General features: G+C 57.6%; 1 protein-coding gene across 2 annotated transcripts; it reads right to left on the bottom strand.

Moving 5' to 3' along the window:
- On the bottom strand, nucleotides 1-8,488 carry SLC35C2 (solute carrier family 35 member C2). 2 transcript variants are annotated; one of them, XM_059896700.1, is made up of 9 exons: nucleotides 8,184-8,488; nucleotides 7,641-7,791; nucleotides 6,599-6,662; nucleotides 5,873-5,945; nucleotides 5,172-5,340; nucleotides 5,012-5,095; nucleotides 2,523-2,698; nucleotides 1,275-1,404; nucleotides 1-946 (listed from the first exon to the last, which is right to left on the bottom strand). In XM_059896700.1, exons 1-9 carry the CDS (start codon nucleotides 8,301-8,303, stop codon nucleotides 813-815), a joined length of 1,101 nt encoding a protein of 366 aa, XP_059752683.1. In that variant the 5' UTR covers nucleotides 8,304-8,488; the 3' UTR covers nucleotides 1-812. The 2 variants fall into 2 exon arrangements, with proteins under 2 accessions (XP_059752683.1, XP_059752682.1); XM_059896699.1 differs by lacking the exon at nucleotides 6,599-6,662 and having other exon boundaries at nucleotides 7,641-7,720; nucleotides 8,184-8,398.
- Nucleotides 8,489-11,665: the final 3,177 nt, after the last annotated feature.

The raw sequence follows: 11,665 nt of genomic DNA, 5'->3' as shown, positions 1-11,665 counted from the left end.
TACTTAAATGACATTTAATCTGTTACCAATATTGACTTGATCCTCAGAACAACTCTGAGATAATTATCCCCATTTCACAGATGAAAAAACCGTGGTACAGAGAGGTTAGGTAATTTGCTTAAGCTCACACAGCTAGTAAGTGACAGAGTCAATATTCAAATCAGGCTGTAAAAGCGTTAAAGTCCCCAGAATATGAAACTCAGTACCTATTTTTTCCTGCCTGCAGGTGTGGTGGGGCCCTAAGAGAGGGCACTGGGGCTCAAACAGGAGCATGAGAGACATGGGAGGCCTGGAGTATGACCGGTCCCCCCAGAAGGCCCCAGGCAGGGAAAAGAGGGGAGAGGCCAGGCCCACGCCGCCCTGCCTGCCCCCATACCTCCAGGCAACACAAGGTGGCCAGCGGACCGTAAACCCTTTATTTCCAAACTATAAATAGATCTGCTCTCTGAGAAAATATGCTCTCCAGGCGACGAGGCCCCATCTTCTCCATCTCCCATTCCTAACTGCCCGGCAGTCCAAACCCGGTTATACCTCTGAAATCACCACCTTGGCTCTCAGAGCCTGGCAAGTGGCTGTGACGCCAGCACGGCTTGGGCCCCGCTCCGGCCAGGTCTGAGGCTGGCCTGGCGCTCACCCCTGTTTGACCAGCTCCCTGCCCTGGCCCACCACATGGTCACATGCTCTCGAGGACCAGCCTGGGAGACCCCGGCCTGCTGCTCCCCAGCGGCTGGGAGGAGCCACCCGGGTCCCCAAGCTGCCGACAGGTGTGAAGGTTGGGGAGCAGCCTGCTTCCAAGCTGGTGCCCTGGCTGGTCACTGCTGCCCCTGGGCCACAAAGTACCCCTCCTCCTCCTCGTTGTCCTTTTCCTCCGGCTGGCTGGTCCGGAGCAGTAGCTCCAGGTCGGGGTTGGAGCCCAGCCCCTTCAGGGGCTTAGGGCCGCTGTCACCTGCGGACAGAGGCAGCCCAGTTACAGACCCAGGACCGGCTTTCTTGGTGTGGCCTGATGTGAGCATGTGCTCAGGCCCCCAGGCCCCCACCCACCCCCTGGAGATGATCCCCGTGACTTCTCGGAGGAGTGGCGGTGGCGAATCACCAGGCAAAGTTCCTCAATGAGAGGAACAGCCGGTGCAGAGGCAGCTGAACTGTGCAGACCAGACCGCAACTGCTTTGGGGAGTCAAGAGCCACCTGCCTCTTCCTGGCAGGGCTGGCGGAGGGGAACCTGTGGGACTAAGAGTCACGGGGAAAATGTCATCAGGAGACGGGCTCTGCTTACCTCTGGAGTGCAGGGCTTTGAGGGCGATGTGCAGGGAGATCCCCGAGAGGCAGAGGGCAAAGCCCAGCCAGTTCAAGAGACTGATCTGATCGCCCAGCAGATGAGCTGCCAACAGCAAAGTGCAGACCTCCTGCGGGCAGAGAAGCAGGAAGGGGACGTGCTCGGGAGGAGGAGGTGGAGGGCAGGGGCACCGGGCACACCCACAGGGTAGAGCCAGACCTGCCAAAACTCCCGGGGCCTGGGCAGGCTGGCCTGCAAGGCAAAGGCGGAAGCCTCCCCAGGCTCAGCGAACCAGCCTGTGACACTTTTTCCCCCTTTGTGTTACTGAGATGCAGGAGGAGGTGCTTTTCACAGGGTTGTCTGGATTAGCAAACAAATCCAGGCTGGGAGCACAGGGTATCAAGCCCACAGCCATGCCCACAGGAATGAAGGAAGCTGCCCTTCCAGAAGGCACCTGCGGATGGAGAGCCTCTGCTGCCACAGGGGAATGAAGTCACACTGGGCTCTACAGGACACACATTGGTCACGGGGTTTTTCGTACACACTGACTGCAAATGGGACCTGTCAGATGATTCGTTCTGAGAAGCACAGCTTATGCCTCATCATTTGGTTGGCAAGACCCTCGGGGAACCCTATACTTCTGGTTTTAGGTAACACTGCTCCAGTATCAGTGTCTGCCTGGTCCATGGCCCTGAGCAGGAGTGAGAGAGGGTGGGGGAAGGAAGGGGAGACGTGATGAGGGGAGAGGGTAAGGGTGCTGCTGGACAGCAGTAAAGGCAGGATTGGCGAACGCAAGGCACGCGTGATAAAACCATCCCTTACTGTGCCCATGGCAGACATTGCCAATCAATCACAGAACTCTACACTAATGAGTCTGACTGGGGCCTTCTCAATCCTGGCTCCAGGCCACTGCCAAATGACCAGAGTTGGCATTCTTGGTAAAACGTAAAGGCATCCCAGGCCTAGCGGAGTCAGACCTGGCTTTGAATCCCAGCTCGGCTACCTCCTAGCTGCATATCCTTGGGTACGAGCAGCTCTTCACATCTGTTTCCCCATCTGTGAAGCAGGGACGTGCACCCCCGCCTCGGAGGGCCACGGTGACGGAAGGAGTGCGGGTGACAGCAGAGTGCGCAGCACCCTAACTAGGCACTTCCGTCTCTTCTCTGCAGGGCTCTGGGATGTAGGAGCTGGGACACCCTCAGGGGTCTCCCCTCTAAGACAGGGCTGGAGTCACCTCCGAGACTGTACCTTAAAAATGCCAGCAATGGAGAGAGTGAGGCTGGAGGTTCTGGAGACCAGGAGGAACTCAGAGAAGCCCAAACCAAAGGCGAGAATCCCGCCAAGGCAGAGGCTGCCAAGCACGCGCAGGAGCAGCGCCGCGTCCTGGAAACGGAAGATCTTCTCAGACGTGGACAGATGGAGACCTGGGAGCGATGGGGGGAGAGCGCGGGAGGCCACGTCCTGGGTGTGCCTGCCGGGGCGGCCTCACCCTCCCCAGTGGCCGGGCGAGCTTGGCCACTGCTGCCTGCACACTCACTACACCTGCTGCCTGTCGGAGGCCCTGAGCACAAGGACGGAAGGTGTCAGAGAATCCCACGGAGGTGGCCTGAGACTTGGGGAAACCAGGGAAGCCCCGGGGCAATACAAGCCAGAGATCCTTCTAGGGAGTGATGGGGAGGCTTCTGAACCTCTGGGCTAGAGTAGAGGGGGCTGGCACTGCAGAGGAAATCGGGCAGAAGCGCCTTGCTCCTTCATACGTCGTGTACCTACCCGTCTTTGGGGGAGCAGGGGTGGGGGAAGGTGACTTCATGTGGCCTTGGCAGCTGTGATACCCAGTGGGCCAAAGAGAGACGGGACAGCCCATCACATGAGGACTGTCAATGTCCTGGGCCACTGGAGGAGTACCTTAATTTCAGGTGGGTCACCTCTAAACAGGGATGAAACTCTATCTGTACAAACCTTCTCCATTTAGTTACATAGCTGTGGGGTTTAGCCGAGACATGCCCCCTTTCTGGACCACAGTTTCCCCACTGATTAAATGAAAGGGTTGGGACTAGACCGGACAATATAATTTGATGAACAGTTCTCAAAAAGTAAACACACACGCGTACAAAGACATGACAAAACCGCAGTCCCTTGTTCCAGAGACACCCACACAGGCCTCCACGCACCAAGCTGCGCTTAGACTTTCAGAGGACCCTTGGCCCTCCAACACTGGCCATCTGAGAGAATGGTTCCTTTCCCTGCAGGAAGGGCCCCTGGTTTGGAAGCAGGCGTGAAGCTGAACCCCAGACTCGGCAAATGGACACCTGTGGGAGCAGGAGACTGGCCGAGTACTGTGAGATTTTTGGAGGAAAGCGCCAAAGAAATGCAGAGGGACAGTCCCCCCGGGCAAACAGCCTCCCGAGGTAGGACATCTTGTCTGGTGCTAGGCTCAGCAGTACTGCGAAGGCATTGGCAAACTGAAGGCAATTCGGGGAAGAGCAACATGAGTAATGAAGGCGCTTGGGGGATTAATTTACCAGAAAAGATTAAAGGAGCTAAATCCATGCAGCTCTGCTAAGTGATGACCACCAGGGGCTCTGGGATGAGGGTTTGCAGAGAATGGTGGGGAATGGTGTAAACACCCAGGAAGGGAGGGAGAGTGCAGCGTTTGGTGCAGGGGGCATAAGGAAGGAATGGAGAGAGATTTTAAAAGGGAAGAAAAAATGAGGCTGCAGAAAAGAAGTTTCCTGGACAACGGAGCTGCAGAATAATTTTCTCCGAGAGGTCTGAGACACTTCACTGCTTGGAACTTAAATGGATGTGGGACGGAATTCTCTGTAATGACCCCGAGGACAGAAGGGACTCTGAGAGGAAGGATAAACAGATAGGGGACGAAGACTAATTCCAAAACACGGGGGAAAGGAAGGCGGTGGCACCACCTGCCTGCCCTTCCCCCAGTCCCCCAGCCTAGACACATCATCCTGCCTCTGCTCTGGGAGACGACAGCCGAAGGGGACTGCTCACCTGCCTGGGCTCCTGTGTGCCGCTCTCTCCCCTCCCCCTCTCCCTTGCCCCAGAAATGTGCCCTCGGCCGAGGCCAATCCCCCACACGTCTCCCCACGTCTGAACCTACTGTTCCCCCTTCCTGGGATGCCCGCCCCCATCAGGCTGTCAAAATCCCATTCATTCTCCAAATGGCACTGTCTGGGAAGCCTTGACCTGCCTTTCCACCCCACCATCCTGGAGCAATTCATGACCCTGTGCTCCTTCTAAAAGAAAGAACCCATCATGGTTAGGAGGAAGGACGCCGGAGCCAGCTGCTGGATCCAAATTCAGGTGTGTTTATGAGCCATGGGACCTTGGGCAAGGCTATCTCTACTTCTCTCTGCCTCAGTTTCTTTCATCTGCACGATGGGGCAGTAACAGCACTGGCACACAGGCTTTGGGGGAGTATTAAAGGAGTTAATATGTTTAAATTGATCAGAACAGCCCTGGCATACCTTTAGGGCTGTCTGCATTCACCGTCATTACTGCCTGGTGTATTTTACATGCGCTTTCTACGTAGCATTTATTGTGCTGGATTCCAGCCATTTGGTTTAACTGTCTGTCCAGCCCCCAAACCAGGCACTGCCAGGGAAGAGACCACCATCTCTGATCTCCGTAACCTCTGCAGCTACCACAGTGATAGGCTTGGAGCGGGGATGGGAGCTTTGCTGCACTGAGGTGCCCCCGAGGTGGACGACCCCACGTACCTTCAAATACGGCAAAGAGAGGGAAGAGCCCCAGAAACATGAGTGGCTGCAGGTGGAACATGGTGTCGATGGGGTTCTGGAGCCCTGCAGAAAGGGACACGGGTGAGCCACCAGGCCCGGCCCGCCTCCACCCTGCCTGGTGCCTGGGCCCCTCACTCACCAAGTTCCGCCTTTTGCAGGAGCATCTGGGTGAGGGTCCAGCGAATACCCCCGATGAACGAGGCACCCAGCACCAAGGCAAAGCCCTCAGCGTTGAACTGTGTGGACTTGTAGGTGAACATGAAGAGGCCCCCGGCGATGAGAACCACCACTAAGACCAGCGCCGCACGCTGAAAGGATGGGGAGCAGTTGCAAACCACCTTGGGGGTCTCAAGTTCATCGCACCCGGAGTTTGGGGGCCAGCAGCCACCTTGGCTGCCCCTGGGGCAAGACACCCTTCTACCTGCCCCACCCTGGGGTCCTGGCCAGCCCCTGCCCGTAGATGTGTCAGGGCTGACATCCAGCTAGCATGTACCGAGATCCTGAAATACGGCAGTGCTTCCCTACAGCTGTCCTAGGTCCCCATGTGGCCCCAATGGCCCCCCAGGACCCAGGAAGCAAAGGGCTCTTGCTGTACAGCGGGGAGCCTGCAGGACCCGCTGCCCCTTGAACCCTGTCTCCTTTGGTCACTGCTCCTGCCATACCAGTTTCTAAATACTCTCAGTAGTGCCCTGTGTCTAGGTCTTTCCTCAGTGAGTTACCGCCACCTGGGCTGGGCTCATCTCCTTGGTCACACGCAGTGACAAGCCACTGCTCAGGTTCTCCTTGCTATTCTTAGTATCTGTGGGGGCAGGAGGAACACAAGAAAAGCTGGGGCCTCACCAGCTCCTCCAGCTTGAAGATCAGAGAGAAGATCAGGATGAAGAGGACAGCCGAGGATTTGGTCATCGTGTACCTGCGAGGGAAGATTACCCATGACATACCGCTGGAGCTGGGGGCGCGGACCCACAGCGCAATCAGTGGGCTGGAAAGGGTCAGGGGGAGACCCCGGACTTCCCTGAGGGCAGCAGGGCAATCTGGATACAAAGACCAAAGGAAGGCGGCCTGAGTCATCTGGGCTGATACCTGACCTTTAATCGGAAGAAATCTATGCCTAAGAGGCCTCTGATTATCACCAGGGAGAAACTGAGCTTCCTGAGTCCTGTTATTTACCGACCCCTCAGTGCAGACCAGGATGAGGCGGGAAGAATGAGAGAAGGGGAGAAAGAGAGAAAGCAGAGACTGTGCTCGCTGAAGTGCAAAATCTGAGACAAGAAATAACTGTTCCGCCTGCCCCTCTGTGCCCCTTTCTCCGCTGCCCTGTCACCATTCCGTCTGAGCCCCCGGCTTCCCCAGGCCGCCTGGCAGGGAGGCACAACACCCCCTCCGTGCCTGGCTTACTGCAGAGGCTGGCGACTTCCAGGCGAGCTGCTGGGTGCCAGGGAGGCGCGGAGAGAGCGAGGGGGTTGGGTCCCAGAGGGCAGTGTGACGGCTGGCCCGTCGGCCGGGCACACAGACACGCTGCTGGAATGAGCCCCCAGGGAGGTGGCGGGCGTGGCCGGTACTCACAGTGAGACGGTGATGTACAGGAAGCTCCAGTTGGACAAGCCCACGTCAAGCGCCGTTGCCAGTGCTGCAGAGACACGGGCCCCACCGGACACGCAGCCAGGGCAGGCCGGTACGGGTGCGCCAGCGGTGAGCACACCTCGCTGTGAGGCGCCTGAGTGCCCCCTGCCTTGGCCTGTAGGCCTGCCTTTCTCTGGGGTCCTCCCCGCCTTCCTTTCTACCCAGCAACTGAAGGGTTAACTCCTGGCCCCCCCACCCCCAGAAGGGGAGGGGGCGGCAATCCTCCACCTGCTGGTTGCGGCCACTGCGGCCCCCACTTGTTGAATACTTGGCACATCCCCCTGAGGAGGGAGCGGTGTCAATCGGACCCTGAGGCTCCCCGACTGGAAGCCCTGCAGTGGCTCCCGCCTCCCTCAGAGTGAAACACACGCTCCGGAGGACCTGGCCCTCCAGGATCTGGCACCGCCACCTTCTCGGGCCGCCTTTCTCCCCCTTCCTCTTACCAACGCTGAGCGCTCAGCCTCTCGAGACACTTTCAGTTCCCTCTCGGACCCACGCAGCAACCTGACCCAGGCACACGAGTGCCTCCCCTCAACTCCCGCCCCAGGTCTCAGCCCGCTCAGCCCCTGTTCCCGAAACCCTCTCGCCCGGCCGCCAGCCGGTTCCCTCCCCTGTGCCCCGTGGCCCCCAGGCACCCCCTCTGCCGCCCGAGGGCAGGCGCCTGTGCCCTGCTCACTACTGTCTCCAGGCCTTGGTACCTGCTCGGTGTGTGTGTTCAAGGTTGCGGGAACAACCGGCCACTGCTGCACGGCCCCCCATCCCCGCCCCGGCCCCCCATCCCCGCCCTGCGGCGCGGCGGCTGGAGTAAGAGGCAGCAGGAGGCAGCAGCCGGGGCGGGCGCGGGAGGCGGCCGAGAGGAGCGAAGAGGGGAGGGCCTAAGCTTCAAGCCACAGAGGCTTCCTTCCTTCTGGTCCGGGCCTCTGGCTTCCCGAGCTCCCTCCTCCTGCCTCCAGGGCCCTCCTGGGACCACCCCGCGGGCACGTACCTGTGGGAGCCACTCTTCTGAGGTAGTCGGTCCAGCTCAGCACCACGCGGGCCCTGTGGCTGGAGCACTGAACCAGGGCCCTGGACAGGGCAGAGAACAGGAAGATCACGGCCAGGTGCAGCATGGTCATGAAGAGGGGGAAGTGGAAGCTCTGCACGGAGCCCAAGCACAGAGCACAGACGGCGGCGCTGTTACTGCCTGCCGCCGGCCCCCCCCCCGGCTCCTGCCTCCTGCCTCCCTCCTCGCCTCTACCTGGCGGAGGGGCGCTGCTTCAGCAGCTCACGAGGGCGCCGCAGTGTACGAGGGGCCTTAGGAACCCCACGTCTCCCCAGCTCATCCTCAGTGTCTCCCCCTCTCCTGATTTCCCCTCCATCCCAATATTTAAGGGGAATCCCTGGCGTGGCCCTGTCTCGTCGCTGGTGTGAGTGGCTTCCAGTGTGACTTGTTGAAGCCCGTGCCTCCCGCTGTTAAATACTGGGGGGCGCTGTAGTCCTGGCCGCAGCCATCTCCCACCCGGCCGGGCTGGCGGGGCCCCCGCGTTACCTTGGTCAGCCACTTGTTGTAGAAGGTGATGCCGATGGAGAAGCAGTAGTAGAGAAGGACCAGCCCCAGAGTCAACACCGCCCTCCACACGAAGGCCACGTCGAGGGCCCACCTCCCCATCCGTGGAAGCTGCAGCTCCCCGGCTCTGGTCAGTGGGGGCGGACCTCTCCTGAAGATGCCCGCAGGGCCCGCAGGAAGGGCCAGTCGAGCTGGACCCGTGACTTTCAACAAGCGCGTCTCCTGGCTGGCGCTCTCGCTGCCTCCATGATCGGGAAGCGTCCCCTGAGACCCAGACTCTGTCCTCACCTAAGGGGCTGGTGGCCCGAGCCGACCCTCTCCATGATCAACTGTGTACACGACTCGCCGGATCCCAGGGCTGAGGCTAGAAAGGGGAAAAGGCCGTTCCGGTGGCCCTGGCAGGGGGAGGGCTACCCCACGTGTCCACCCCAGCCTTGGCCCGCGGGGAGTGCAGCGGGGCGGACAGGACTGCAGGGCTCACAGCTCCCTGTGACGTCCACTCTCCTGTCACCTCCACTCTCCTGTCACCTCAAGCTGTTCTCCATGAATTTCCACCAGAGTGACCTTTTAAAAATGTAAATCTGATCACGTCAGAGGAGACTGCAGCCCTTCAGTAGCTCCCAGGCTCTTACGACAAAGACCAAAACCCTTCCCTGGCTCAGAAGGCCTGCTCCGCCCTGTCGGACTCTTGGTGTCCTCGTCCTGCCACAGGGCTTTCCTTTTCCCAAACACATCGGGCTCTTTCCTGCTGCCCCAGGGAGCTGAACGCTCTGCCCACCCTTCATTCCTTCCTCAGCAGATCCTACTTATCTTCAGCTCAAATGGCATTTCCTCAGGGAGCACCGCCCCGCCCTCCCCATGGGCCCCCCTGAGATACAGGCTGCTGCCGCGGCTCCCCTACTTTTCCTTCATCGTGCTTGTGTGAGGCTGCGTCCCCCAAGGGGCTGTGCGCTCCGAGCACACCGGAGCCGGTGTCCGTGTCAGCTTACACCCACCTGGCACACTGTGCGCTCCCTGTATGGCTTGATGGCTCCATGCAAGAAAGGGCACGTGATTTTCAGAAGATGGATCTGGGCTTTAAGGCGTTGAAAACGAACTGGTCAGAACTAGGGTGTCAACTACCAGTCAGTCAGAATTTGAGCTAAGTCTATACGCCATAGTTTACATCCTTTACCAGAAAAATAAATTCATGACCAAAAAAACAAAACAAAACAAAACAAAAACCGAACTGGAAAAGCCACACCTCCCAGGCCCTAGCCTCTAACAACCACTCCCATGGAGGCAGTGCCTGCCTGAGGGTCTTGCCAGAGGGGACCACTCCCTGCCTCCCTATCAATCCAGCCAAGCCTAATGAGTGTCCAGAGCACACAGGCTCGGGGAGACCAGGCAGACTCGGGACCAGTGTGACCCACCTGCTGCCTCATCTCCTCCTCTGAGACATTCCCCCCTTGCAGAAATGCCACCTCCTTCTGGAAGCCTTCCTAGAACCGTCCGATCAGACATACCTTACCTCCCCCACCCCTGGTCCTTTCTAAAAGGAGAAATCACATTCAGTTCTGTACTCTGGAACCTGGCTTACCATGTCTCCTTCCCCAAGGCAAACTGGGAGCTGGCACAAGGCTTTGCCCAGAGGACACCTTAGGCTGTGGCTCTCTTCAGGAAACTCTGGAAACCTGTGCTGTTTTGGGGAGACTCTCCTAGCTTTTAGTGAGTCGGGAATATGGGAGAACAGTCCACATAACTAAGAACTGTTCAGCACCCTGCATAACTTCAACATTCACAGAGGTGAAAGATCTATTTATAATTCCCTGAACTTACAACCCAACTTTGTTTCACATGTAACACAGAGCAAATTTTCCATGGGTCTCCTAGGCACTAAAATGTCCAATAATACCTATACCACGTACACTGAAAGGAGACTGAACTGTTTTTGATAAAACGGTACCACGAGTTCCCAGTCTGGAAAAACAACCTCATCTACAGACACAGCAGGCATGGTTTTCGAGCTGCCAACGTGACACGGCTGCAGCCACCTGTGCTGTGGCTTTCACACTCCCAGAGGTTCTACCAGAGGTGAAAGCGCCCACTGCTTCTTTGTAGCTTCTAGTATCGCAGGGCCCAGGAACTCACATATTGAAACATTTTATTATCGATTACCTTCCTTTTATTTCTCTTTTATATTATGGTTAGGGCATTGTCAATTAAAAAAAAATTATGTGTAGGCCATTTTCATTAACCATAAATTTCCTTTGTGAATAATAAGGGGGGTTGTTACTGAAATATCTGTCGTTCAAAAGAAGGTGTTGTATCCAGTGGGTTGAGAACCGCTGTGCTAGGTGATCTCATGTGGTCCCATTCCCTGAAATGTGAGCTTACATCTCCCCAATGTGGATCCCTCTCTCCGACCTCCTCAACTCCACAAGAATATCCAACTGCTTCCTTGTCCTTTTCGGTTGAATGTCTAATGTCAGGTGTCTCACACATAGCCTGTCCAGGGCTGACTCCTGTTTTTCATCCACTCTCCATCCAAACCTCCTCTTCCCACCTCAGCCAGGGGCACCATCACCTGGTTACTCAGGCCAGAAATCTTGTTCTCACCCTTGACTCCTCTCTTTCCCTCGGTCCACATTCAATCAGCAAATACTGTCACCTCTATCTTGAAAAAATATCCCAAATAAGGTCCCATCTCCTGACCTCCACCACTACCGTCCGAGTCACCATGCTCCCTGCCCTACACAATGCACTGGTCTCCTATATGGTCCTCTCTGCTTCTGCCTGCACCCCTCACAGTCTGACTCCTCTCCTCCAGCCAGAGAGTGGAGCACGGGGGCACCAAACCTACATCCAACAGAACTTCAGGCCCACGCTCTTTCCTCTATACCAATGTTTCCCAACTTCGGCATTATTGATATTTGGGGCCAGATAATTCTTTGTTGGGAGAAGGCCTGCCCTGTGCATTGGATCCCTGGTCTCTGCGCACTAGGTGCCTGTAGCATCCCTTCCCCTTCATCCCAAGCTGTGACAACCAAAAATGTCTCCAGGTGTCGCCAACTGTTACCCGGGGGCAAAACGGCTCCCTGGTGAGATCGACTGCCGATGTCCCACAGGCAACCACGGGGCGTGTTGGCACTAAGGGAGCTTTCTCCTGGCACTCCCTCCCTGTGGTTCCCCCAGGGCTCCCATGCCAGGGCAGTCTGCACTCTCCTGTGAATCGACTTCTTGCACCTTCTGGCTTCCGGTGTGGTTCCTGCTCCAACACTGCCATGCCCTCCCTCCACCGTTCAAACCCTACCCTTCCTTCAACGAGCCAGTCCAGGTGCCCCACCTGCATTAAGTCCCCATGCCCACCCCAGCCCACACGGAGCACCTTCTCAAAGTTAAGAAGGCTCCTAACTGGCGTCCCTGCTTCCTCTCCCCCGCTACAGCCTGGAGTCCACCAATCAGCCCCAGAGGTGGCCTGAGCA

Source organism: Balaenoptera ricei, chromosome 15 (assembly GCF_028023285.1).
Source record: "Balaenoptera ricei isolate mBalRic1 chromosome 15, mBalRic1.hap2, whole genome shotgun sequence".
Lineage (NCBI taxonomy): Eukaryota > Metazoa > Chordata > Mammalia > Artiodactyla > Balaenopteridae > Balaenoptera > Balaenoptera ricei.
This window is presented reverse-complemented; position numbering and strand designations above follow the sequence as displayed.